The sequence below is a fragment of the Harpia harpyja genome, chromosome 3 (assembly GCF_026419915.1).
Source record: "Harpia harpyja isolate bHarHar1 chromosome 3, bHarHar1 primary haplotype, whole genome shotgun sequence".
NCBI lineage: Eukaryota > Metazoa > Chordata > Aves > Accipitriformes > Accipitridae > Harpia > Harpia harpyja.
In genome coordinates, this window is record NC_068942.1 from 39029151 (window position 1) to 39056231 (window position 27081).

The following is a 27081-nucleotide window of genomic DNA, read 5'->3' on the forward strand; positions in this document are numbered from 1 at the left end:
AGCGGGGCGGTGTTCCCCCGGCGGCGGGCCGCGCTTCCGGCGGGCGGCGGATTGACAGGCGGCCGGGTCAGGGCCGGGCGGTCAGCGGCGGTAGGTTACCGGCGGGCGGGCTGTGGTGCACCGGAGAGCGCAGCCGGGCCTCTTCGTGGCAGCGGCGGCAGCGGGACCCGGGGCGGGCCGCGAGGCCGCGGCGGCCTGGCCTGGTGCTGCCGGGGTGGGGCTGAGGCTGAGCAGGCGGGCCGGGGCCCCGAAACCCCTGCCCGGGTGTCGCCGAGCCTGGGGGGGGGAAGGCGGTTATTTCTGTGGGAGACGCCGAGCCCGGGTCCTCGCTGCAGGGCGCGGCGGGAAGAGTCCCGTCCCCGTCCCGTCCCCACCCCCCCGCCCCGGTATTAAGCGCCGCGGGCACCCGGGCGGGGAGAACAGGGGCTCGGAGGCCGCGGGGGGTTTTTAGTCAGGTCTGTGGTGTTGGGGGTGTAGCTTGCTGCTGGAGCGGGGTACGGGGCCGGGCCGCATCGGGCTGCAGCCCGGGCTGCTGGCTTGTCCCGTCCGCAGCGGCGGAGGGGGGGCGACTTGTCGTCCGTCTTGGTGCCTCACAGCGGGGGCTGCGAAACGTCCCCCCGTTAGGCGGTCGGGACGTAGTGTGGGGACTCGGGGTTTTGTTTTCACAGCGTAAACAGCTAGATCTTGGAGTCTTTTATTTGAATCTTGGCTGTGGGTTGTCACGGGAGCTCGGCCCGAGGGGATGGGAGAGAATCAGGCGTGTGGTGGGGAGGAGGAGGAGGAGGAGGAGGAGAGGTGCAGCCCCTGTAGGGCTGTGCGTGCCCCCCCCGTTTCCTCACATGCTCCGCGTGTGATGGGTGAATCCTGCACGGCACTGATAGCAGCCTCTGTACTTTGTGCTGCAGCTGCGAGGGAAGAAGCAGAGCTCAACGCTTTTGCTCTCAGACCCTGCAGAGAACCACTAAGAGGAGGTTGATTGCTGGCTGGGATGGATTTCCAGCAGGCACAGAGGTGGCCTTCAGCACAGGGTTTGAGATGACTGGAGAAGGAAGGCTGCTCATTTAAAAAGCTGTTACAATAATGAAGGACCAAAGAGTTTCCCTGAGCAGTGGTGTGTCTGTCCTGAGTGAGTTGGTCACAGTGAGCCAGACAAAGCCAGTCTGGCTATTGACCCTTCAGTTCTTTTGGGGTAGTACCGGAGTAGCGATGCTCTCAGTGGTATCATCAGTCTTGATGTGAGGGGAGACTTCGGCTGGAACTTTCTCAGTGAGTCTCAGTCCTGGAGCTCATTCACGCAAGTGAGTACTTTGAAGGTCTGCTGCTGAGTAACTGCTCTCTTTTTTTTTGCAATGTGCTCGATATTAAGACTATGCCGAAGCACAGGGGCTTGATTGCTGTGTACAGAAAAACAGACATTTATGTGAATGAAATGAAACTGGGAGGAGGCGCAAACGGCAGCAGAGTCAGAAAAAAATAATACAGTCACCCCGGAACTGGGATTCCTTTGGGTCTGAGCATTGCTTGTTTATTGGGCAGGGAAGAAGAGGCCACTCGGCTTTTCTAATTCTTTATTGCTTGTAAGTACAGGTCCAGATGCGTGGATGTATTTTGATGTGTAGATTTACTTCTGAATTAATTGTATATCTGGAAGAAAAACAGGAAAAGGCAACTGCCGAGTAGGTGCAGCATAGAAATAAGTGATGGAAATTAGTGAAACAAACTGCAGATAAAATCAGTCTGTGTGAACAGCAGCTACCAAGACTTCATAGATACAAGTGAACTGTCTTCCCTGGGTAAATTCTGGTGGGATCTTGCATAAGGAATCTCCAGCTCAGGATTTGTGTAAAAATTGTATTTTAAAGGGCTGAGGTTTCTCTCCTTCAGCGGAGCTTGCTGTTCTCCAGCACATCTCTCTGTTATCAAGAAAGCCAATTTTTATTAGACAGCAAGTGTTCAGGTTCAACCAGTGTAGGTTCAGAAAACACACTTAAATGCTTGGAAAAAGGGAAACATTTGGCTCTTTAGAGCCTGGCAGTAAGTAAATGCTTCTGATGTCAAGCGTGATTCTTTAGTTTTTAAATGTTTGACTAGGCTTTTTACTTTTTAAATCTAGGTACATCATTTTTCTTACCTTATGATTGACTATATAGGGTGTATCACTTGCATCTTGTCATGATGCCTATCTAAAACAAGTGGGATTCTTAAATTGTGCTAAGTCTGGTGAAATGTTGTTTTTTGACAACCACTTCACTCTTATACTGATACAGATGGACTTTCTGTTCAATGACAAGCCCTGCTTATGGGTCATTTTTGAGTACACAGGGAAAAATCTCATGCAGCTGTGCTGTCAGGAAGTGAAATGTATACCCTTATACTAAGATCCCCAAGTAGTTTCTTACATCCTAACTCCAGGTCTCTCCTTCGCAGTGTCTGCTAGTTCCCAGGCATTTAGAGGATTATGCTTCTCCAAACTGTTCTAGGGTTACCTGATGTGGGACCCCGTGCTTTGGTCTGTTGCGCTGTTGGGAAAGGGCTGGGGAAAATTCTGCAAAAAAACCTTCTGGGGCTCTCTAGGAGCTACAGTCTGGTTCACAAGAAGGACCTGAAATCTGAGAGGTCTTCTGCTCTGGATCCTCCTTCCATTAACATTTCTGCCATGGAGCACTAACCTAGAGCCAAGGAATGGAGCTGCCTGGCTGGCTGTGAAAAGCACGTGGAGGCATCTGGGCAGTCTGGTCTACCTTTCCAAGGGGTAAGGAAGGTTTTGGCAAGAGCGCTATCCACTGGGCTCTCTTTCCTGTGTGGAACTGTAAGGATCCTACTAACGACTTCCTTCTTCCACATGGTGCCACACTAGGATTAATTTTATGCCTGAGGGGAAATCCCCCAGTGCTGTCTAATAACCAGCTCTTCTGCCTCTGATCAAGTGCTGCAAGTTGACTGTGAAGCCAAGCTGTGATCTGTATAGGGACAAGTGAGGACGCTTGGTGTCTTGCTGGCCCTATGGCAGCACCATCACTGCTCCGTGGGAAGATTTGGATTTGGTCCCTAAGTGCTTCAAGACCTCACTTTCGGGATGCTGTTGCTACTAGGCATCCCCAAGAATCTCACATGAAAGGCATCTCAGTGGACGGCAGCAGCTGAACGTAGGTCCTCTGTCCCCACCAGGGCCGGGAAGTCCCCGGGAGCTGGGAATGCTGAGGGGCTGCCCTGGAGGACCATGGATGCCTCCTTAGCGTGGGGTGCTGGGTTGTGGGGCTGCTGAGCTGCAGCAGGGAATGCTTTTAAGCACACTGAGTCATAAGAGTTGGTGCCTGGTGTTACCATAGAAATTGGATCAACTGCTAGGGGTGGGGAGTCCTTGTCCCTTGGCTCCGCTGCTGCATGGTTCCAGCATGAGCTCACGGTGCAAGGGAACCTGATTTCTTGCTCCTTGTCCCTTCGAGGTCAGAGGAGGTCAGACAGCTCTCGCAGCCCTCACCAGAGAGCAGGGAATAATTTCACTTGGGTCTCTGCTTGGCTGCAGTGGTCAGACCCTGTGTGTTTTCTGTGCTGTCTTGGTGATCCGCTGCCCAGATATCTCTTGCTCTTTCATATTTCGGCAAACTTATTTCATTTGCTTAGCAATAGCTCCCAGTCCTTTGGGAGCCCCAGAGAGGTGAAAACTGGTTGTAAACTGATGAGTAGCAGATAAGGGAGGGCAGGAAGTAATAAGCATGGAGTAGTCCAGAGGGAGGGGACAAGCACCGAATATCTAATTTCCTGTACTCTCAAAATACATCCCCAAGCTTGGTCACGAGTGTTGCCCTGAGCATGGATGTGATGCCTTCCAGTGCTCAGTCTCTCACAGGTTTTCTCCTCTGTGCTCACAACCGAGTAACTGTTTCATCATCTTCTCTGGATAAATATACACATTCAAGCTCTAGGGATGGAAGATGCTAAACATCGTTGGCCCCCTCCATTCTGCTCAAGGAAATAGCTTTACTGTGAATATAATCTTCCCACACAAAGGTGTTGTGCCTCCTCAGATCGTCTTTGAACTCTTTGCTCTCCTCATAATGCAAAATAAGCACAAACCTGGCTGAGAAACAGCGTTACAGACTTGCTGATGCAAGGTGTCATTTTGTTTTGCTACAGTTCCTCTTGGCTTGCTGCCTGTTGGCCGCTGAATGACTGTCCGTGTGGTCTGTGTGAGCAATCCAGATCTACGTACTTGTCCTTTCCAGTGTTTCCTTGCTTACTTCCAGGACACTGACTTTAGAGGATAACAGCTGTTTCCTAGGGGTTGTCCCTAAGAATTGGTACTCTTAGGAGGTGCTCTGTGCTGCGCTAGCTCAGTCCTGGGTTTGACACACCTTCTGCTCCAGGTGAGAGTGAGAAATATTTGCAAGCAGCAGCAAACACACTGACCTGTCTGTTTCTTGGACCCTCTTAATTCTTTGGTCTCCTCAGTATTACAGCGTGCTTGGTGAAAAATACTCATTCTAGCAATATGGCTTTAAATTAAAGAGGTGATTCCTGGCTGCTTGCTGTCATGTAGGAGAAAGGACTTGCTGGATGATGCTGAAAGAAGATGAGGGTTGTATGTGTATTGTTCTCCCTGTCTTACTAGCTCAGCCTATGAAATCCTGTTTTAAGAAGCTCTTCACTTCTGTGTTCAGATCCCAGCATGCTGAAGCACCCACTTAGGTGTTGTTGAGAGCTCTGGCCCTCCCTTATGGTGAGAAGAGGGGGGGTGATTCCTGGGAAAGCTTCCAGCACTGGGCCAACTGTGGAAACAACTGGGCTTTGTGCCAGCCTTTTGGAGGGAGGGGGAGCTCAGAGCTGGTACAGTGAGTGTATCAAGCAGGGGCTGGTGTAGCCTGTCGCCTTCCTCAGCGTCTTGCTGCTGCTCCTGTTTCAGGAGAGAAACTACTCTCTACAGAGCTGTGGTCAAGCAGAGACTCGCCGAGAGGGTTGGTAAAGGCTCCTGATGGCCTTCTGATAGCAATAGGCACGAAAGGATCTGGCATATGAAAGAATCTGTCATATGTCAGTGCTCCTGGCTTGGAGGAGGAGGAGTTGTTCCTGCCTGTGTTAAGGGGGAGGGGAAGTATGATCTCTGGATAAGTAAAGATAAGGGAGGATTTGGGGAAGATCAGCCAGAAGAGGAAGAGCCTCTATGGGGAGGTAAGCTTGTGATCTCCGTGTCTCACCTAGCAATCTCTGCAGTCCTTGTTCTAGACGCTGCAAAATAAACTGCGGTATTTGGGGACCATGGCTGCAGACCCGCTCTCGGAGCTTCAGGATGACCTGAACCTGGATGATACCAACCAGTCCCTCAGCCAGCTCAAATTGGCCTCCATAGATGATAAGAGCTGGCCAGCAGATGAAGCCCCTGCTTTTCCCAAATCAGGTAAGTATCCTGCTTGTTTGGGGTCTGGGTTTTGGCCAAAAAGGAATTGTTTGTCCTGCAGCACTGTGGTCGTGTCTACATATACAGAGAGCCCCAGCTCTATTTGAAAGCTTTAGAGACCCATTAATCTTGCACCACACCCAAGTGAATTAGCCCTGTCATTGAACAGCACTAAAAAGCTCAGAGCCAGCTGATGTAAACATGTTCTTCTCAGTCCTGTGGGTGGCTGCACTTTGGTGCTGACAGGACAGACGTGCTGTAAATCCTTGAGTGTCCTCTGTTATGGTCTCTTGCAAGATAGTTTGGCCTTCCTGAGTGGAAGAGTCTTGAGCTTCCATGTGGGAGGCAGGGCTGGAGATCTGAGTTGTTGCTCTGAAATCCTGTGCTATGGACTGCTGCCCAAAGAGGTCAGGGAAATTAGCTCGGGGCATATAGGACAGCCATCCATCAAAGGACGATGTTAAGATCCTCCTGCTCTAAAAAGCCATGATGGTGCCCTTGGCACTTGGGTTTTGGTCTTTGTGAATGTTTGTGACACATCTGAACAGTCATTTTTGAGAGGGTGTGCAGTCTGAGGGACATGTATAGACCTCATAGGATTGACAGGTCTCTTTTGAAGTCATTGCTGCTCTTGCCCACTCAGAATTTCAAAGGTAGGTTTCCAAGGTGGACAGGTGCATACCTTAGTCCCTCCCATGTTGAAGAGCCATTTTTTTCTCGTCCCTCTATCTCTAGTGTACCCCTCGCCAAGGTGCTCCAGATCCCTTCTCCTAAGTGCTTGTTCCTTGTGTTTTGTGCAGAGGACTCCAAAGGCTCCCCGGAGCCCGTCACTCACCTGCAGTGGGATGATCCCTACTATGATATCGCACGGCACCACATTGTGGAAGTAGCAGGTAGTGATCTTTCTGTTTTCTCCTTTGATGTCTTTGCAGCTGGGCTGAGGAAGGGTCTTTCTAATGGGTTTGTGGGGGCATCTGCTATATGCCAGGCCCAAGTGGCAATGACAGCTGGCATCGTAGAGGAGCACCAAACTTGAATGTTTGCAATATGTGTAATTTTCTGTTGACCTTGGTTAAACTTGCATTCCTTCTTGGCACTTACTGTCTTGATTATATTATTAGCTGGACTCGGTTGCTTTTGCTGAATTGTTTTAGATGTGGCACTTGACTATATCCTGAGCACAAGATGTGGTTTTTGCATGATAATGCCACAGAAATTACCTAGTTACTCAGTACTGTTGCAAGGTCCTCAGCTGACTGAGTAATCCACAGTAGGTCTGGCAGCTCTCTTACATCTGAATGGCCAGAGCTTGCCATCCTGTCCAGAAACAACATCTACAGAAATCTGAAATAGAGGGAATAGGCCCATGGCGCACTGCAAGGAAAGGCTTGATCATTCAGAGTCACAAGCATTCGGATTTTTCTCTGTGGTTGTCTTATCCATATTATTTTAATTACACTAACCCTTGGTGATTTACTGATGGGACCTCCATAAGAAAGAGTTTTGGGGGTAGTTTTTAGGTTGCTGTGGTAAGTCTGAGGAAAGGGTGATCCCAGTTTGTCTTGCATTCCTTGTTTAAAAAAAAAAAAAGCGCCTCTTCAACCTGTTGTGACTTGATTCACACTTCCTCCTTGATTACCTGTAGCCACCTCCTACCCCTCCTATTGCCATTTCTCTGTGCCTTGGTGCCTGCCCCACATATGAATTTGCAGGGAAGCAGAGGCACAAGCTGGAGTCCCCCCTGATTCAGGGTTGTTCTGCAGTGAGGGTTTGACCACAGAGGGAAGATTCACAGGCACTTACCTTGGTAAGAGTTGTCCTGACATCATTCTTCTCTGGGCTGTCTTCTGGAATGAGCTTTCTTTCTCCTAACCTCTCATGTTACATCTTTTGGGAACAAAACGATAATGGCACACTCAACACTTTGTTGTTCTTTGTCTTCTGCGTGCCTCTGGCTGCTCGGGTTGACAGACCAGGTGTTTAGCATTTGGGCCATTATGTCTTGTAGATTTGCCACAAGTGCTTTCATTTGCAAATGTGTTACTAACCTTCTTTTCCATGGGGCTGGAGTTCTGCGGACTGGGGTTTATAGAGTTCTGCACCCTGGTCTCCCTACTGCTGAAACTGGGAAGGGACAGATGTGTGGGCTCCACCATTTCAGTGATAATAGCTCTAATATTTGGAATGCAAATGGCAGAGGTAACTGGTGTTTCTGGACTCTGGGAGCTGGTGAGTTAAATGATACTGTTGTTCACTTCAGACAAAGCTTCAGACAAAGTGCTTAGCAGAGAGTTTAGATCAGAGACGTTGATAAGACTGGAATGTCAGCCCAAACCAAGGATGTACTTTGTGTGCTGCCTTCTGACGTAAGCACCAGTCTTTCTGCGGGATTTCTGTATCGAGGTAATTTTTTTTTTTTCCCAAGCTCTCTGAATGAAGTATTACTCCAGCGGAGGTGTGTCTCAATGGCTGTTGGAATGCAGCCATTTGACACGTTGTCTAGGATAGCTAATGAAGAATTCTTTAACTTCCTGAAAGGATTTTCGGGTGGTATGATGGCTGACTGGGAGGAGTGCCTGCATTCTGAAAGGGATCTCTTCCCTGTCGTGGTTTAAATTTGTGTTTCTAGTGAGCTCTCTGTCCCTGTCTCTGTACAGTGCAGAAGCAGCTCAGAGAAGCTTCTGTTGTTGGCTGGTCCTGGCCAATTTTCACCGGTAGCTGGTTTATCTGAAAGCCTGTGGTGGTCCCACACATAGAACATGCTGCAATGCCTTTCTTGGCATTGAAAGAGCTAGTAGCACAGCTCCACATAGCAGATGTGCTGCTCCATAGTTTTGAGACTTGCTGTGTCTCATCTCCTGAAAGCAGAATTTATGAAGTTGATCAAAGGGGCCTGAGTTGTGATCTGGGCTCTGAGGTGAAGCTGTTTGTTCAGTTTTCTTGGTCAATAATTAATAACGTTAACTGTTCGGAGAATCAGACAGGGTAATGTTCTCTGGGCTGTTGTTGGAGGCAAACAATCCAGGAAAATCTGGAAAAATCCTATTAGAAGTAGCCTGGAGAATCAAAATCTCACTGGAGGATTAATATGAAACTGTTTGGATCTGGCTCTACTGACAAGTTGTGCTTCTCGGCACCTTCAGGTGCAATGAATGCTCGCCAGGCTGAGCCTGAAACAAAATAGCTCCACGCCCAGTTCTCTTCTAAATATTAGCAAATGGCAGCAGACCAAGGGTAGTTTTGTCCATTCTGCTGATTTATGAGCTTTCTCTCCCGTGTCCTTCCCTTTTCTGCACTTCAGAGCAGAAAGCATATGGCTAACTCTGTTCCTGCCTTCCCTGAAATATATTCTGGGACGATGATGCTATTTTGAGACGAAAGCAGAAGACTGGTTCCCATCCTTGGGCTGAACTCCATGATCCCAGGGTTATCCTGTGTGGTCAGAAAAGTAATTGCTTCTTGCAGGATGGGTGCATGGTGTTAATAACTTACTAAAAGCCCAGTTTTGATGACAAAAAGCGCACTCGTTTTCTATCTGACCTTAATTTCTGATGCAGTTCAAGGCATGCTGGATTTGAATATCCTGGCTATCTGGCCTAAAGAGGGAAAATAATATTGAAAAACATTTTGCAGAATTTACTAGAAAAACAAGGGGTTTGGTTTTGTTTTTCACTTACAAATAGTGCAGCAGTTCCATGGAGACTCTCCTTTGTGCCCTATGCTCCTGTCTCTTCTGGGGGGACTGGGATCTTCCTGGAAGAGGCTGTCCATGGGGAAAGGAGCAGGCATGTCATTGCTGTCCCATGCGGTGGTGTGTCACAGGAAGATGGCAGCAAAAGTCATCCAGGTCACAGTTCTGAGGGAATACCATAGCATTGTTATGAATCAGAATATTTTAGTTTTGGGAAACCTTCTTTCAGTTCTGGGATTCAGTGCTTTTCTGAAGGAAAGAGATGATGCTCTGCCTGTCCTTTCAGACCTGCCTTAATGTATGTGGCTCTGGAGATGTCTCTGTGTGGTTGTGCTCTTCTTGACTCTGAGTTCCTCTTTTTGTGAGCATTGTAGCAGAGAAATTCATCTTTGCACGTGGCTAGAATTTGGAGCAGAGGCGGCTTGATTTCACTGCACAAACCACTTCTGCAAACTGTGGTTTTTTTCCTTGCTCACATTACATAGCGTTCGGAGGAGATGCAGGCTTCTGGTTGAAGACTGTTGAGGAACTGTCCCAAATTTCTGTTATGTTTAAGAGTTTCTGTATCCTCCTGCTAATTCTTATACGGCAAAGGTGCTGCTTCCATCTCCTTTGGGGATGAGGCAGACTAGGGTGACATAATCTTGGCCTTGAATTTCAGCAGAGGCTGAATTGCAAGAATATGGCAGGTAGTTAATAACAGTCTGAAGGAGGTCTCTGGAGATGGCGGTGCCTGCTGGAAACACGGGGCTGTGTGGGAAGAGCAGGGCTCTTGACAGCTCACTGGCAATGTGTTCCTTCCTCGTTCTGCCCAGTCCGAAATAACCAGTCTCACCTTTGTGGTCAATATGCAAACCTATAGCTATGAGGTGCATCAGCATTCCCATTTTACACAATAATTGGCTTTCTCCCTTTTGGAATAAGAAAACTGGGCTTAACATGGGATTGGCGTATAAATTTTCTGCTGCTGTGGAGGCTAGAAGTTGATGTAGCGCTTGTCAGGAGAGTGGCCATCACTATTTACTTCAGCTATGTAGTCCCTGCCTGATGACTTTAAAGCTTTGATGAAGCTCAGAGCATGTTTCTGCTAGTTTTTGTGGGAAATCTGCCTCACACCATTAATCGGCAGTCTGTAGGACTGCCCTGGCAGAGGAGTCGTGATGCTAGTGTGTGTAAGACCTGCGACTGAAGTGGGAAAGCAAGGCAGAGAGCTGGAGGTGTACCTTCTTGAGTATTACTAGATTGAAACTGCAGTTTCAACAGTATCTTCTTTTCAATGGTGAATCTGGTACCAAACCTACATGAAAAGCAATGCAGCTGGCTGTTGGCTGCAGGTGCCAAAGTTGTAACTAGTGCTGATGATTTGCTGTTGCTGTCAGCGATTGACATGGGGAGGTTAAATCAATCTTTGAGCACCAGTAGCTGTTGTTTCACTAAGCAGGCAAAAGTAGAAGTTGCAGGCAAAACTCGTGTTGAAATTATGTTGCTGTGTGTCTTTGGTGGCTAATGGGGCTCAGCAAAGGCCTCTGGGAGCAAGGGTCCTTTTCTCTTCCAGTATGGTACATTATTATTGGCTCCATTAATACAGGGTGCCTGCATTTCTGCTGCTTTTGGATGTAGTTTCTGTCATTGACTTTTTTTTTTTTTTTTTTTGTAAAAGAGGATTTGTATGTTTTGGAATGATGAGTTGCTTCTGTGGAATCGGGCCCATCCAAAGCAAGACGAGCTTGTGTGCCATGTTTTGACATGCGAGATCAAGGGAGTGGAGAGTTTCGAAGGGATTCTAAGTTTCTAAGGGAGACCAAGGGAATGGAGAGTTTCTTTCTAGAGCCCTGCTTTGCTCAGGCTCCTGTCTTGATGGGCCCATGTGTGTCTGTTGCATATATAGCTGTGGGAGTGATGGAAAGGGGCTGGGCATGGCAATAAATGCCTTCATAGACTCCTCCCTGCCCAGAGAAACCTTTTTTCTTTTTTCTAACTAGCAGTTTGTTTTTTTTTTTTAACCAGAATCTACTCATTTTCTTTTTAAAGCTATGGGTGTGTTGAAGATCTAAATTGTCCTCATCTTCAGCTTATTAGTGAAATTTAGCTTCTTGCAAAACAGTCTGTTGGATGTGTTATTCATATGGCACGGTGCCATTCTCTATACACTTCTGAAGTTGTTCAAAGGATCTTGACATTCAGAATTAGTTGTGTTTAACCCTTTTAAAAGTGGCAGTATGACAGTTGCCATTTTGGTGGTAGGGGAAGTGTAACAGTAAGGGCCAGAAATTTGACTATGATCATACAGAATTAGTTGCAAATTCAAGACAGACATTCAGGCATCATGGGTTGCTATTACCCCCTCTAATTGTTAGCTAAGGTTGCTGTGGAGAGGAGCGTGGGGGAAAGATGAAGTAGAAGGAGCCTGAATGCTGCAAGACAGCAACGAAATGCATCCCAGCGGCAATCTGGCTAGACTCTGAGACTTTATACTCAAGATTACTTTCTGGGAAAGGGTGCGAAGCTTGGCTTGCTTTAACTTTGTTTCTGTTCCTCCAGACCAGGGTGCACTTGATGGGGCCCAACCAGGTAGGTAGATTTTTTGTGGCACTAACATTTGGTACTGTAGCTGTAGATCATGGTATTCCTTTAGCATGACCGTGGCCTGTAGCTGGACTGTCTCAGGGGAGCCCAAACTTTGCTCAGCCTTAGGCTGCACTGGCAACTTTTCAGGAGTCCAAAGGCTGCACAAAATTATATTCTGAGGGCTGGACCTCTGCCTCAGGCACAGCAGAATCATCTGAGCCAAATTTTGCGTGTGGGCTTTACTTTGGGGCTCTTGGGTCTCAGTATAAATCCTGTTCCTCTTTTGTCATGGTGGTGGCCTGCTTGGACCAGTTCGGTTGGAACTCAGATTTACCTCCTTGTCATGTGTGCTTTGGAAGTTCATCCTGGGATTGCTTCCTGTTCCTTCATATGATCTGCTGCTGCGCTCACGTGCTAAGCAGCTGGCGCTTAAACTGGATTCTCCAACTGAAAATAACTGTCACCTATTTCTTCTCCATTTGGCTGCAGAGATGTGTTTTGGTAATTTGTTCCTCATTCTAACCTGAAGCTGTGCTAGAGTGCTCAGTGCTTGCTGAGCATTTGTTAATACTCTCTAGACTTCAGTCCCAAGCCTTAGGAATTTGGCTGCTGATGCTTTCACGCTTCCCAATGTAGATGAAAACTTCTTTTGGTGTGAAATTCTTTCTGCTGTTTCTGAGCAGCAGGCCAAGACCTTGGCATAGTCCATGGAAATGCTGATCCTCACTGCCTCATTAGGTGGGCTCTTCTCCCCCCTTTGCCATATGCTCAGGCATCCTCCCATTTTGCATTCTTTATCTGACACTCTAGTATATTTTGTATCAGAGCTGTAGTCACTTGATAAGGGTTTACGATTCTGGCAGTGTTTGGATGTTGGGAATATCTAGGTGGAAGATGGCATGTATTAAAATACTTCTACTTTGAGCTCCTTACCTTCTTTTCCTGAGGGGCTACATCCACTTCGGAATTCAGCAGGCAACTAAAATCTACTATGCTTGAACACTGCCTAGCTGTGTCATAAGCTTGGCAGGAACCTGAAATTACATTAGAGAAGTTTTTTACTGACAGTGGCTCTGATAAACATCCTAAGCTTTGTGAAACTTGTGTAGTACTGTTCCAGAATTCTGTAGTGGTGTCCTCTCCTTGACCCTGAACTCTGTTAACTTTGCTGTTTTACCAATAACACTAGCTTTTGGTGGCAAGTTTTATCTCTCTGCATTCTCTCAGTATCAAAGTACCAGGATATTCCCATTTGAATCTTTCATTGAGGTGGGTCCTCAGCCAAGGGTACCTGATGAAGGTAGGAATGAATGAGCTGGGTGTCTGGACTGCAGTTACACTGCCAGTGAGTAGTATGACAGCCTCCAATCGTGGCATAAAGGTTAGCAGGATTTGCAGGTCAAGTGTATATTTTCTGTGTTGGCTGTACAGATTCATTTAATAGAGTCTCCCGTCTCAGGACAGTGCTACCTTGATATGAATTTCTGCTCTGATATGTTTTTATTGCTGCAGGTTTCAATCTGAAACATTAGCCTCAGTATTCAAACTTCAGCCTTTTTAGAAGTATGGTCCTGCACTGATGGCTTGGAACCACAGCAATGATGTTCCTTGCCCCTTGTCTCAAAAGTGCACGTGAAACACTGCTCTTCAGGTGAGAGGAAAAACTGAGTTTGGGCCTTAAAAGCACCATAACAATATTCAGGAGAATTATCATGTCCATCAGTGCTATAAGTTAATATCTCTTTAGATGAGCAGCTGTCTTGACTGGAGAGGCTTTGCATATTGGCTACTGTCTTGCTCTTTGTTGTTTAAAAAAAAAAAAAAGTATCTGAATTACCTCCTATAGGGGGGTAGTTTAATTCCAGTGTAGATTGAAAATATTTTTGAAGTACGAACTTACAAAGGTATGCACGTTGTTGGGGTGTTCTGTGAGTACTGATGGTATATAATTGTTTCTTTTTTGGTTTGTTGTTAACTATTGAGCGTTCCTCATCTGGGAGAGGTAGGAGACAACCTGAAAAGCTGAGTGATTACTTCATGGTCTATAGTTGTGTTCAATGGAAACTTTAGCTATTTGCAATTGCAAACAAGGGCTGAAAACCTACATACATAAGATTAATATTGCAAACAGGAAAGCAAACAGTACAAGGGATGGAGCATCTGGGAAAGATCAAACACCATAAAAACTTGTTCAGTTGGAGGCAGAGAGGCCACCTGCAGGCAGTTTTCTCCAACAGCCAGGAATGCATGGAATGGGCTTTAGGTTCTTGTTTATAACTTGGAACAACTGACTGTTCAGCTTCGATGCTGAATTTTGAATTTTGTCATGTCTGGAGGAACCAGACTGATCTGATATATGTCAGGTGGAAACAAGATTGGCAGTTGGTTGTTTTGAAAGTGTCTGTGTTAACAGGCTGAGCTCAGTGTGGTGAAACTGGAGTGAAACCCAGAACTCAGTAATGGGCGTGCTGGTTCCTGTGTAGGTCTCATGCATAAATTCATTCTGATTTGGAAGGCAAAATGGACCACTCCTTTTTCAGTCATCCAGGGGACTATAGCTTATCTTCTGGTGTACTTGGCCCTGGAAATTAACCAGGGGAAACATGGCATCTCCCCTTTGGCAGAATCATGGATTGTCTGTTTTTTCTTTACCAGCGATCCCAGACCTTTTCACCAAGGCTATATAAGGAATGAGATTCTAGACTTTACATAGGCCCTGCTGTGGGCTTTCACGTCATTCCAGAGGAAGGTGTTTTAAGCTATGTGGTTCCTGACTTGTGACTTGTCAGGTCTGGAAATTAGTGCCCAGGAGCCTGAGCTGAGTGTGTGGCCACCCAGAACATCGCATGAACATGGTACTATACTGCAGTTCTTCACAGCTAAGGCCTGCCTTGATCAAGCTTGCAATCTGCTTCTGGCCCTCAGACCATCCACTCTGGTGTGAAATGCAGCCTCTCAGTTAACTGAAGATAGCACCCATTCTGACTTTAGTACAGAGCTATGATCTGCAAAGATCTGTAGTCTTTCGGACCATTCTCTTTCATCACTACAAAACTCAGCGGATTCTCAGATGCTACCATCTTCTTGCTGCTCTGTGCAGGCAGGACCCTTTGTCTTCCAGATAGAGACATATGAGTGGCTCAAGACCAGTGGGAAGAGTCACAATATGCCATATTCCCTGCCCAGGACTTTGTAGCCTGCACCTTTGTTTTATAGGCAGCTTATGTGCATTAGAACCAGCCCTAAAGCTCACAGCAAGCTACCAAGAAACTCTGGGCTAGGCAGAGAGTGGGCTACCGTGGGATATGCAATGTGATGTTGGTCTTGTGGCCTGGCTGTGACTGTACCTGGTTGTTCCAGATGAGGCTTGCATCACTCTCTCCTAGTCCTGCATTCTGGGTCATGTGTCCTCCCTAATTGCCCCTCACCTCCGCATGTGTATGTCAATGTGATGGCCTATGCCACCCCTTTCCTGGTCTGTACCTAGTGCTGCCTCAGTGTCCCTAGCTTTTGTAGAGGTTCTGGCTTGTGTGCATCAGTAAATTCTGTCTCTTGTGTTGTCTGGTGAGTGACTTGAAAGTGGGACTTGCGAGGGAGAAATATAAGTGAACAAGTAGCAAGAGAATCTATTCTTCTGGCCAGGAAGGGCGTGAAAGAGGGTTAGTGGCATCTTAATGTCACGGCTGGTGTATGTGACTTCTCTGGCTGCCATTTGCAGCACCAAGTGGTCATCTGTTACTAGCAGGCAGTGTTCCCAGAAACCTCAGGTTTGCTGTTCTGGGGTTCAGTTTGAGATCTCATTTGCTGCACAGCGAGTGTAACCAAGCGGTAGCTGAGGGCCAGAGCCCATGCAAAGGTGAGAAAATGGCTGCATGCTCTGAATATTGTAAATCAGTGTGGGGAAAAGGATATATTTCAAGAGGAATGATGTATTGCAGGGCTGTCCCGCATAAGTAGCAATCCTTGCTGCTTTTCTGTGTTGTGGTCTGTATGAGATGGTTGTGCCATGGGGGAGGAAGGAGGGTGGTGTTGAGTATAACCTCAGTAGCCCCTTCCACTGCTCCGTGCTCCTTCTGCTTGACAAGAAAACATAGCTCTTGTAGCAGGGTGAATAGCAAGAAAGATGGGAAGACTTTAACCCTTCACACTAAAGGAACCATTTCATCTCCACTGGTGCTAAAAAGCAAGTAATCCTTATGCAAATTGATTGGATGTTGTGTCTGGGAGAGAAACAGACTTTCCCACAAACTCTGTGTGTCCGAAAGATTTGTGACCTGGTTCTTACTTTCCTAATCTCTCAATCCCCCTAGCATGTCTACTAAGCTTGTCCATGCCCATCTGCTCAGGTTTTGCTCACGGGGCTGAGATCTCTGCTGGCAGAAGTCCACTGACCTATGAAGAGTTGCTTTGGAGAAAACTTGGCTGCTTGTCTCTGAAGCCTCAAGTGGCGGCTGGGAGTGCCCTCCCCGAGATGAGGGTGCTTTATGGGTTATTTGGCTCCAGTGTGATGGGGACTGTTTTCTGCTGGTTTTTCACATAGGATGCTTTGTAGTGCTGCACTTTAAAGCTCCATCCAGTTCGGGTTGGAAAAATATCTCTGTGGATGGAAAATCTAGGAAGCGGTGAACAGCTTGTTCTGCAATCCTCCTGGAGAATCCAGCAGCCCTACTTGGTCCTTCTGCAGAAGAGGCTTATGATGATGCTTGCTTCTCATCTCTGGGATGTGGCTGGGACTGCCCTGTTTCTAGGAATATCTTGGTTTCCAGGGTATGAAATGGCTTTGTTCTGTGTGGAGGACTAAACTTCAGGTGAAGCAAGAAACAAATACACCAGACCACAAGCAGTTAGTCTGGGACTGTGTGCAGGACGGAAGCAGTGGTGGTTGTGCCTGTGAGGGGCAGTTTTCCCTGTGTCTCCCTGGGCACACGTGCATCAGGAGCAGTGCCCGGGGACAGCCGTTGCAGGATTAATGCTCCGAGTGCTCCGTTCTGTACTTGAGGCCTCCATCCCTACGTGCCCTGAGGCATCCTGGCTTCCAATCCTTCCTCTTCTTTCAGGGCTGCAGCATGGACTCTGTTTTCCACTTGCGTTGTTGACTTGCCTGGCCCTTGGTGTTCGGGTTTCTGCTTCCATACTAGGCCCATGGTAACTCTGCTGAAAATCAGGTTTAGCTTTCCTGGCAGTTGTGGCAATCCAGACTTCTGCCTTGTTATGGCAGTTTCCCATTCTCTGTTTACCCCTTGCTGCCAAGAGCACAATGTAGTCCTTAAACTCCCTGTAATCTCTGGCATTTCATCTGCAGGTGATGACAAATACGGAAGGAAAGTCATTTTGTTCAGTGCCTGCCGGATGCCCCCAAGTCATCAACTTGATCATGTGAAACTGCTGGGGTGAGTAGCATCGTAGGAGGCTGCTGTTAACTTCTTAAGCCTGACATAATTCCCAGGTGCTGTATTCCTGGGGCCAGATCTATCTGCAGTAACTTCTTTAGCTGGACACGTCCTCCCAAAGTGCTTACCTCCATTGCTGGGGATGCAAATCCCCTGTTATGGCACACTAAATGAGTCCCAAAGGGAGGAAGAGCCTCTGTGGCAGAGCATGAAGCGAGTTGAGCAGTTGTCTCTTCTCAGGTACCTGAAATTCACGCTGGACCAGTATGTGGAGAGTGATTACACACTGGTGTACCTGCACCATGGCCTGACCAGTGAGAGCAAGCCATCCCTGAGCTGGCTGCGGGATGCCTACAGGGAATTTGATCGCAAGTGAGTAAGGCTGCAGCAAGCAAGGATATAACATGCTGTTCTGTAGCCTAACATAGATGATCTTCCCCAGGCCCCCCATGTAGCTTGGTGATCATAATTTACTGTCACTTATTTCTGCTGCTTATTGAGGTGAGTTGTTGTTTAATGCAGGCTGAATCCATGGGATAAACAGCTCCTTCTGTAGTTACATCCTTTAGGCCAACAGGCAAGCAGCAAAACCAGGACCAGGGCAAGTGTGTCAGCCACATGGTGTAATTGTTGCTTCTTGGTGAGGCTGCTCACTGCTTCTTGGTGAATCTTGGAATACAGTAGAGCATGCCCTTAGGCTGCTGAGTAGCCTGACACAGCTATGAGGCATGGGAGAGCAGAGGCCGTGGGTGCTGGCAAGTGGTGAGGCTCGGTGCAAAAGGAATGGAGCACCCAGGGTGCCTTAATCTTGTGGAAAGGTTTGCCCCTCTGCTTAAAGTGCAGCTCATCCTTACTTAGCTTCTCTTGGCAGGTACAAGAAGAACATCAAAGCCTTGTATATTGTGCACCCAACCATGTTCATCAAGACCCTGCTGATTCTCTTCAAGCCTCTGATCAGGTAGGAAGCACTATAGGAGGCTCATCCACATCCTCAGACTGCAGGGGATTAATGGGGCATTCTCAGTGGGGTACAAGATGAGCCCAGGCTGCCAAGCCTACCCTGAAGTCTCTCACCCTATGCTATCTTCTCCTATTTCTGAGCTCAGAAATATTCAGAGACAAGAAGTACTGCTTTGGGAACCTACAGAGTTTGCAGTTCTGTGCTGCTCCCTTTCTATCCAGCTAAGTAGAAGTAAAGTATTGCAGGCTCTGCTAATAATGAAAAAGGAAGTGAGAGTATCAGTCCAAATTATATTTAATTCATTGTGTTCATGCTGAAATTCTAACTCTGTAAAATAATTGAAAACAAAACCTGCTGCTGAAATTAGGAAGGAGAAATCCAGCGTTTTAGGAAGCCTGCTGCTGATAGGGCTTCTAACATGAGTTGGAAAGTCTTGGCATCTCCTGGTAAAATACATGGAGTTGGAGAGCTATGTGGGTGACATCTCTGCTGCTCAGCCGTACGTGCCCCTTTGCCCCGTTGATGTCTCTTGCAGACCCCTGCTCTCCTTGCCTGTGAAAAGTCCATTCTGATACTGAATTTCCTAATTCCTCACATACCTACTTTTCTCTTGTTTTTCAGCTTTAAGTTTGGACGAAAGATTTTTTATGTGAACTTCCTTAGTGAGCTGGAGGAGTATGTGAAGCTGGAACAGTTGGGGATCCCAAGCCAAGTGCTGAAGTGAGAATGCTGCCTGTCTCCCATTTGCTTAGGGCTCTGTGAGAGGAGACTTTTCTGGAGGAATGGCAAGGGGAGGAAGAGATTGTTCCACTCAGGCAGTGGTTTTGGAGGGAGTGGTGACAAATTGACTGTTGTTTCTCTCCATGCTCCTTCCTGTGTGTCCTTAGCCCCAGTGCCCAGTTCTGTCCTCGAGTTAAAAATCCTCCTCCAGTGGAGCACCAATCCTGCCTTTCCCACTCACCCCTCAGGGGCTTTCTGCAAGGTGCTGACTTTAACACTGACCTGGAGCTTGTGGTGTGCATCTGCTGCATCTGGGCACCTGCTTCGCTCACTCTGCACAGTTCAGCTTGTCTTTGGGGCTTCCCAAAGTTGCCACAATCTCGGTCCTACCAGATTGATTCCCTGTGCCTAACACATACATGCAACTGTCTCATCACAAGCAGTGCTGTCCTGGCCTCCTGCCCATGCTGTCTGTCATTCTCAGCTACTCCAGCTTCTGATTCCGGATAGATATTCCTTTCTCCCTGCTTTTTTCTGGCAACCAGATGTTTGTTCTTGTTGCCCCTATGCTCCAGAGTTGCCCGTCCCGTTTTTGCATAGGTGGAATCAACCATGCTAGGCAGGAGCTGTTACCACTGGGTGTGCAGTGGGTCAAGTGTACCGCTGGGTTTGTGCTCTTTCTGGGAGGTGGAGTGGCTTTTTACTAGTCTGTGTTTTGCTACAGGTATGATGAGTATCTGAGATCTCTGCAGAAACCTTCACAAGTGCCCCAGAAGCCAACACCCCCACGCCCACCGCTGCCAAACCAGCAGTTTGGAGTCTCGCTCCAGCAGTGAGTATCTCTGGATTGTGTTGCTTTTGCCCTGACTTACTTGATATGAGGTCACTGTATTTACAACTGAACAGCAGCAAAAGTGGCTGTAAAATTTCTTGCAGTTCAGACTACCTACAAAGCTTTAATCATTCTTCTGAGGAACTCTGCACTCGTGTCCAGATCCTGACTGACTCAGTTCAGTTCCACCCTCTTGATTCCCTGGCTAGATTGTATCTAAATTAGGATAAGATTTTTTCTGCAACTAAGGGTCACTAAGGGAGGAGCAAAATAAGGGCCATGGGGATGGCTTTATGCCACTAGAAACTTCCTTTAAGCAAAGCAAGTCTGTAGGAGGCTGATGGAGGTGTCTTTAGGGCTATGCTATTTTGATTGAGCAGTGCTGCAGATTGGTTACTTATTTTGTTCCATATCATAAATTCTATTTTTAAAGCACTTCTTCTCACCCTTGTACTGATTCCCATCCCCCCCATTCCTGCTCGGTGACACAGGCAAACAAACACTGGCAAGGGCTAGTGATACTGGCTAAGCGTTGCAGGTATTTTTAACTTTGAGTGTGATTTTTGCCTCCTCGGTGAATGAGGAGGAGCCAGTACTGTGTGGCCAGACAGATCCTCTGAAGCAATCTGGGAGCACATTCCCCAGCTTCAACACAACATTTCCAAATGTAACTCCCGTGATGCTGTGTGCCTGAGCTTGTTAGTAGCCTGCGAGGGGTGAACAGCTCCATGCTATCAAGTGGTATAGTCAATCCAATGTGAGGGTGGCAACGAACACCTTGGCATCACTAGGTCTTCCCTGACAGCCATTGGGTTGATATATCTTCTGTTACAGAAGTGGGGAGGGTAAACTTACCCCATATATATTTCTCCCATGTGTCAGCTTTCTGCCCTTGCTCCTGTAAAAAGGAAGCTTAACCCTTTTCACCTGATTCATAACTAGCAGCCTTGCCTTCTGGGAACCCCTTTGCCCTGGCATCTATAGGCTATGATTTTTACAGAAGAGGAATATTCCTGTGGTGTAGTAATGAGCTCATACTTGCTCCAGTGAATGATGTAGTATAATGGGTGAATTGGAGAGAAGGCTGGAATAATGGACGAACCAGGGACTGGGATAGCAAGATCCTATGTGGTAGAGCTTGTGGGGGCAACTTCCAAGATTCAGGGGCTGCATGCAGGGCAGGGAGGACCAGTCATTTTTAACCTTTTGTCTCTTCCCACAGTCTCAGGGAGAAGAACCCTGATCAGTCTCCTGTTCCTCTGGTGGTCAGAGACACCATTGCTCATTTGCAGGAGCATGGTAAGTGTTCAGGGGAAGCTGCAGCCCCTCTTAATTCCATGTCAGTGGCCTCTCCTCCACCCAAGTTCCCATCCAGAGTGTGGTAAGATAAAGAAGAACAGCAGTCTAGAATCAGGTGTAAAGGCCTGAACTAGGTGAGTTAGCTTTCAAGAGAGATTGTGCAGGGCTTAGGAGACCTCTTTCTTCCAGTTGTCCATACTCCCCCTTGTATAAGAGCAGCAAACTGCTCATTGTGTCCTTTGCCTGGTAGCAGAAGCAGAAAGAATTGCCATACTGTAAAAAAGGGACTTGCTGACATCTGTCTGAATGCCCCACAGCATGGATTTGTGATTAAGACCAGCGTTTTTAGAGACTCACATGGCTGATCTTTCTTCTCCATCTGCTCTCACTTCGCAGCTCTTTCTACAGAGGGGATTTTCCGGAGATCAGCAAATACACAGGTTGTCAGGGAGGTGCAGCAAAAATACAACATGGGTAAGTACCCAAACTCAGCAGAGCCCCTCTCATTCCTGAACTACTACTGTCCAACTGGAATTATGTTGGAACTAGTCTATCATGGCTCCTGTCCTTCTCTGATAGGCCTCTAGGTGAGGCCCCACCAGGGTATGACCTGAGTTGCAAGGGAAAAGCATCTGACACTTCTGCTGCGTGGAAGGCATATTGCTTCCCACTGACGTTCCTCTCGCTGCCCTTTTCCTTCCTGAAAATTTCCCTGTTTCTCAGAGTGGGATATACCATCTTGGTCTGGTTATGCTGGAGGGACTGGAGATGACCAGGAAGAAACTTGGTCATCTGTTTCATTTGATGACTTCTAAAGATGTAGTGCTGGATTCAGCAGTGCTTTGCATATGCATTTTGGTACACGTTTTTCCACTCTGCTAGAAGATGTTTTGCTTCAGTACCCTCTCTGTCTTTTTTAAAACACTGCTTCCCTAGTTCTGGACTCTGACCACTATGTACCATTGTTTGGAGGAGGTCCTACTTTGGCCAGTGAGCACTGAGTCTCTGCTCTACTTTCTCAGGTGTGCCTGTAGATTTCCAGCAGTATGAAGATGTCCACCTCCCTGCTGTGATTCTCAAGACCTTCTTGAGGGAGCTACCTGAGCCCCTTCTCACTTTTGGCCTCTACAGCCACGTTGTCAGCTTCCAGAGTGAGTTGTAACAAGAGTGTGCTACTCCTTGAATGTTGCACTGGCCAAGGGCAAAGATATCTTTTGCAGGGGGGGCAGTTCTGCATGGGATACCCTGTGACTGCAAACAGGGCTTTCATCAAGGTGGGTGCTGAGGATTCCTCATGGACTTGCTTGTCCTGTCTCTCTTGATTTTTTAGGTGTAGAAGAAGTGAATCGTGTGGATGTTGTTCGCAAAACACTCCAGACTCTGCCAGAAGAAAACTACCAAGTGCTCCGTTTACTGACAGCCTTTCTGGTGCAGGTGAGCTGCTCCAAAGGTGGGCAGTCATATTCTAGTTCAGTTGCCAGTGCCTTGCATCAGCTTTTTGACTGCCTGCTCCCTCTTTGCCTTTGAGAGGCAACAAGTCTAAAGCTAGGAAATTACCTTTCTTTACCTTATGTTCTTGTTATATAGAGATCAAGAATGATCATGATGAACTAGCCTAAGCAGTTGCTTCTCATAACTCTGAGAGGTGCAGGCAGGCAGTAAGCCCGTGTGGTCTGTACCACGGAGGCTGGAAGCTCCCCAGGGTGGAGGTACAACTGCAAAATATCTGAATAGAAGATTAGACTAGAAGAGGGGTCTCAGATCCGCCCTACAGAACTTTCTGCTGCCAGGGCAGCCACTGCAAGGCTATTCTAGCAAGAGGGAAGATCATTTTGTTTTGAGTGGTGATCTGGACTGTAGAGATACTGGCTGACAGTGCTCTTGGTCCTATTGTTATGGTATGGCGTGGTGGTTAATCCATAGTGGCAAATGGCAAGATGCTGCTCCTCACCTCCTGAATGCTGGATGTCATGTGTGTTCCCCCCAGCTGCCTTCTGGCACTGGGCCTTCAGCTTCTCCCATTTGCCCTTGGGAGTCTGTCAGCTCTGGCTTTGGGGAGGGTAGAGGGCAGGTGCTGTATTGTTCTGTAGGATTCACAATGGTCTCTTTCCTTCCCACGTAGGTCTCTGCTCACAGTGACAGAAACAAGATGACAAACACCAACCTGGCAGTTGTGTTTGGCCCAAATCTGCTGTGGGCCAAAGATGTAGCCATCACACTAAAAGCCATCAACCCCATCAATACCTTTACCAAGTTCCTGCTGGACCACCAGAAGGAGCTCTTTGAGGATGTGGAGGCCTGAATCCAGGCCAGCCCACACCAGCACACTGTGCCCACCTTCCACCTTCTTTCCCACCTTGTCTTGGAGCTGTGACCAAGCTGTCTCCAGCGCAAAGGGACCATTGATCCTCTGGGTGATGAGCAGAGCGAGGGCTGTGGAGATGGTGGAGAAAGTGTGTACGTAAGCGAGCAGGAGACCTGCTGCTCCGGATGGGGAGGGGAACTGGTCTCCCAGCTGCTGAGAGTGGAGTCCTAACCCACCTGCCAGTCTGTGCAGCTCCTCCAGGGCTCATCACCAGTCTGCTGCCCTATCAGATGACCTGCCTTCCTTTCCTCCTTCCCTCACGTGCAGTTTTTCTGCCCTCCTGGTCCCTTCCTCAGCAAAGATCTTCTTTCTTTAAGCTCCCAATAGCCCCAGCTCACCCCCCTCGCCTCAGCTGGGCTGTCTGGGCTAGGGCAGGCTTGCTGGGTTTTGTGGCAGAGATGTTCTTGCTGCGAGTGCCATCTCTCAGCACTGGATGTGCATTCTGCCTTTCCCCAGAGGCACCTAAAGCAGGGAAGGGAGCCAGGCAGCCCGTGTGCTTCAGGTAGCAGCATGTCCTGCACTTGCAAACCCCCACTCCAGACCCCATGCTTTTGGCAGGCAAGTGAAGGACAGGCTCACGGCACATGGGCTGTATTACCTGTCAGACTCCAATACAGGGAAGCTGAATTTAGCCCAAACCCCTCTGGGATCACCAACTCCAGATACTAGTCAGTGTTTGCTGGGGTGTAGTGGTGAAGTGCCTCCCATAGTTACCCAGCTCGGGTGTGTTTGTCCCTCCAGCAGCATTTCCAGCCCGGCTGGGAAGGTTCATGCCAGACCTGGCTGTGCGGGGAGGGGGAGGTTGGCTGGGGCTCTTTGACAGCTGGTGAGCCTGCGTGGCAGGGAGCCAGTGCCCTGGTGGCACTGAACCGCTGAACGCTAAGAGGATCACTGCCTTTCCCTGTGGCAGCAGCACGAGGCCTTTTACTCCTCTGTCAGGCATGTTTATCTGTGCTGACTGGCACAGACCGCCTTGGTTAGTTGTCTTTTTGAGTAGACCTTTCCCCAGCACAGTGTAACAGAGAGCATGGCCTTTAGGGAAGGTCTAGGGACTGGGGCTAACACTCACCCTGGAGTGCATCAGGCCTGGATTATGAATTTCTGTCCAGGTGCCGAGCACTCATGTGCCAAAGCTGTGAGGGAACAGCTATTCCATGCCAAGGGCCTTTGCCCCATCTCCTCCTCGGTTCATTCCTTCCTTCCGTCCTACCTTGGAAGCCTGGTCAGATGCATCCTGTATGGTCTGGGCACGGCTGGAGAGATCGGGTTGTCCACAAAGCAGGCTCAGAGTGGGCTGAGCCTGGCCCAAAGCAGCTGCAATGCTGTTAGGGCATCACTGTTGGTTTTGGGTTGCAGCATTCCTGTTACCTGAGCTAAAAGAGATCCCTCTCCTTAGCCTGGGCCTGGCAGTGTGTTAGCAGGGAGCTTCTAGCCTTAGTTCACTGGTGTTTTTATCTTTTTATCTTGTGCCCTGCATGCCTGGGCCAGGCCTCCCTGCTGCATCTGGCCACAGGGACAAATCTTTTGGACCAAGCAGAACTAATTTTTAAAAAGCTACTGGACGCTAAATAGAATTTGCTTTTTCATAATATTTTAGTCTGCCTTTAACACTGACCAAAGGTCGGTTCCCCAGTTGTAATCAAAATAAGTGACATCTGCTGCAGGAATTATGGAAATTGCTCTTTCTGGTAAGCTCTGGAATGAGGATGGGTGCGAACATAGACAGCTCTGCAGGGCAGCACAGGTCCAGCCAGCTGGCTGGGAGGAGGCACACCAACACGTGGGTGGGAACAGTGAGCATTACTAAGGCTGGAGCAAGAGATATTGTAGGAGAGGGCTGGGTCTGATCCCTTCTAGATACTGGGGGACTTTGCCCTGTGGAGGCTACAAGGCTGCTTAGTCTCCCACTGCCAAGAGTAGGAGTCTTCCCTGTTTGGCCAGGATATGAATTGTTTCAGCCTGAAAAATTCACAGCAGTAACCAAATAAATGTTTTGGAGGTAGGGATACTCAGCTCCTAATTCACCTGTGATCTCTGCTAGAGTAAGTTAGCAGGGCTGATGTGCTGTGGAGGAGTAATCTCCTGGGATGGACAGTGTGGAAAGAGTGCTTGTCCCAGTGTTTGTTTTAAGAGGCAAGGCTTTCTGGACAGCCCGGGAGGAGCGTGGAGGCTGAGGGAGCCCATTGCAGCCCCTTTTTCCCTGCAGGCACCGCGCTCTGTGTAGGCGTTGGTATGGGGGGAAGACTTGGTGCTCTGACTCTCTGCGCAGCTGACACTGGCCTTGCTTATATCCCCCTAGAGAAAAGGCAAACCCAGCTAACTTCTCCTGGGACAAACAAACTCAGGGTTGGCAACTTGGAACGGAAAGTGCCTGTGTGTCTGGGCACGAGGCCTTGGCTCCCTGGGGAGGGTGGCACGTTCCAGCCCTGCAGAGCAGCAAGGACCGTTCCCTGTCCTGTAGCGAGAGGAGCAGTGCTGGGGGTGAGCAGGGATTGCTGCAAGTGTCCGTGTTCTGGCTGGAGTTTGTTTGGTGGGTGCTTTTTTTTTTTTTTTTTAGGAAATTCTTGAACTGTTTCCTTTTTTAGCAAAATGGAGACTGGTGCATCCCCTGCAGGCAGGGATAAAAGCCTGCTCCAGTTCAGTGCCTGCAGGGAGCAGATTTGGAGGGTGTTCAGGAAGCTGCTACTGCTCATGGTGGGAAAATGAAAATCCTGGAAGGGACCCAGTGTAAATATCCCCTTTCCTCTGCTGCTTCTCATGCTGGAGCTGCTGGGGAGCCCTGGAGCAGGCACAGTAACCAGGGTTGCTTTGCTTCTGCAGTCTGCTCTCCTGAATGCCTTGTATTGAAATATCCCTCCTGTGACTTGAGCAAGGAACTGGTCTGGGCCTGCCTGGAGCCCAGGGGGTTAAATTCCCTCCTCGCCTGGTCAGCCTCCTCACAGGGGCAGGGTGCTGGCCGGGCTGGGTTTCACTGCCATGTATAGGTGGGGGGCTGTATCTGATTAGGGCCCTGGTCTTTGTCGGTTTTCTCCTTGCTGTAGAGCTGCCCAAGGGTCTCTTCCCTGGCTCGTCTTTCAGGTTAGCTATTAGCCATTTCTCCCTGTGGGGGTACTTGCTCCACTTCAACCCTCTGCTTTTTAGCACCTAGACCATTCCCCTCTGCTAAGCCTCCTGCTGTCTTAATGGCCTCTGAGCACTCCCTGCTCCCTGGCCCAAGCTATGTCCTGACACCAGAGCTTTTGGGTGGTGCAGGGAGGCTGGGGCCATCTGGATGCCTTGTGGCAATTTTTGCTAATTTGAGAGCCGAGGGCCCTTTTGGTCCCTCTTTCCTCTTCTATGCGCAGGGGCTCCTGTGCAAAATTTTTGGCTTTGCTTTTGTTGTTGGTGTTCGCTGTTTTCTTTTCTGTTGATGTTCATCAGGTGCAGGGCTGGGGTTTTCATGGTTCACATTGTTTATTTCCTTCTAATCTGCACCAATCTTATATTTCACAGTTTGCACTTTTTGTATTTCAATAAAAGTCAAAATGTAATCCCAGATACAGGTGTGTCTGTCATGTGGCAGCAGCTGTGGCACATCTACGAGAGAGAAGTAAGGCTGGCTATGCTGCCAACCACAACCATGCAGAGAGGGAGGAAAGTGAGTATGAAATGCTCCCTATGTGAGTTAACTCTGGGAAGAAATACTAGTTTGCAGGAGCCTCGGGCTGGAAACAGAATTCAAACAAAAATGAAGTACTGCAAGTTTGGCTCTTTCCTGAACAGGGCTGGGCTTCCATGTTACCGTCTCCCTGTCATGATGAGCAATCCACCTAGGATTGCCCTTTCCCAGAGGCGGACCCAGGCAGCTGCACAGGTTGTGG

At 48.4% G+C, this 27081-nt stretch overlaps 1 protein-coding gene across 6 annotated transcripts; it reads left to right on the forward strand.

The window, feature by feature from the left end:
• The first annotated feature begins 19 nt into the window (after positions 1-19).
• ARHGAP1 (Rho GTPase activating protein 1) lies at positions 20-25770 on the forward strand. 6 transcript variants are annotated; one of them, XM_052782047.1, is made up of 15 exons: positions 79-94; positions 4544-4720; positions 5212-5395; positions 6196-6288; positions 11628-11657; positions 16957-17044; positions 17285-17416; positions 17916-18002; positions 18627-18725; positions 19450-19557; positions 20780-20856; positions 21253-21330; positions 21879-22007; positions 22187-22290; positions 22979-25770. In XM_052782047.1, the coding sequence occupies exons 3-15, from the start codon at positions 5257-5259 to the stop codon at positions 23156-23158; spliced, it is 1344 nt and encodes a 447-aa protein (XP_052638007.1). In that variant the 5' UTR covers positions 79-94; positions 4544-4720; positions 5212-5256; the 3' UTR covers positions 23159-25770. The 6 variants fall into 6 exon arrangements, with proteins under 6 accessions (XP_052638006.1, XP_052638007.1, XP_052638010.1 ...); XM_052782046.1 differs by lacking the exon at positions 4544-4720 and having other exon boundaries at positions 20-90; XM_052782048.1 differs by lacking the exons at positions 79-94; positions 4544-4720 and adding an exon at positions 4743-4955.
• The last annotated feature ends 1311 nt before the right edge of the window (positions 25771-27081 follow it).

Excerpts from the sequence above, each read along its gene's own strand:
- ARHGAP1 (XM_052782046.1), top strand. The coding sequence starts at position 5,257 with ATGGCTGCAGACCCGCTCTCGGAGCTTCAGGATGACCTGAACCTGGAT. Across the intron at positions 11,658-16,956 it reads ACTTGATGGGGCCCAACCAG|GTGATGACAAATACGGAAGG; the intron begins GTAGGTAGATTT and ends TTTCATCTGCAG. Across the intron at positions 22,008-22,186 it reads CCACGTTGTCAGCTTCCAGA|GTGTAGAAGAAGTGAATCGT; the intron begins GTGAGTTGTAAC and ends TTGATTTTTTAG.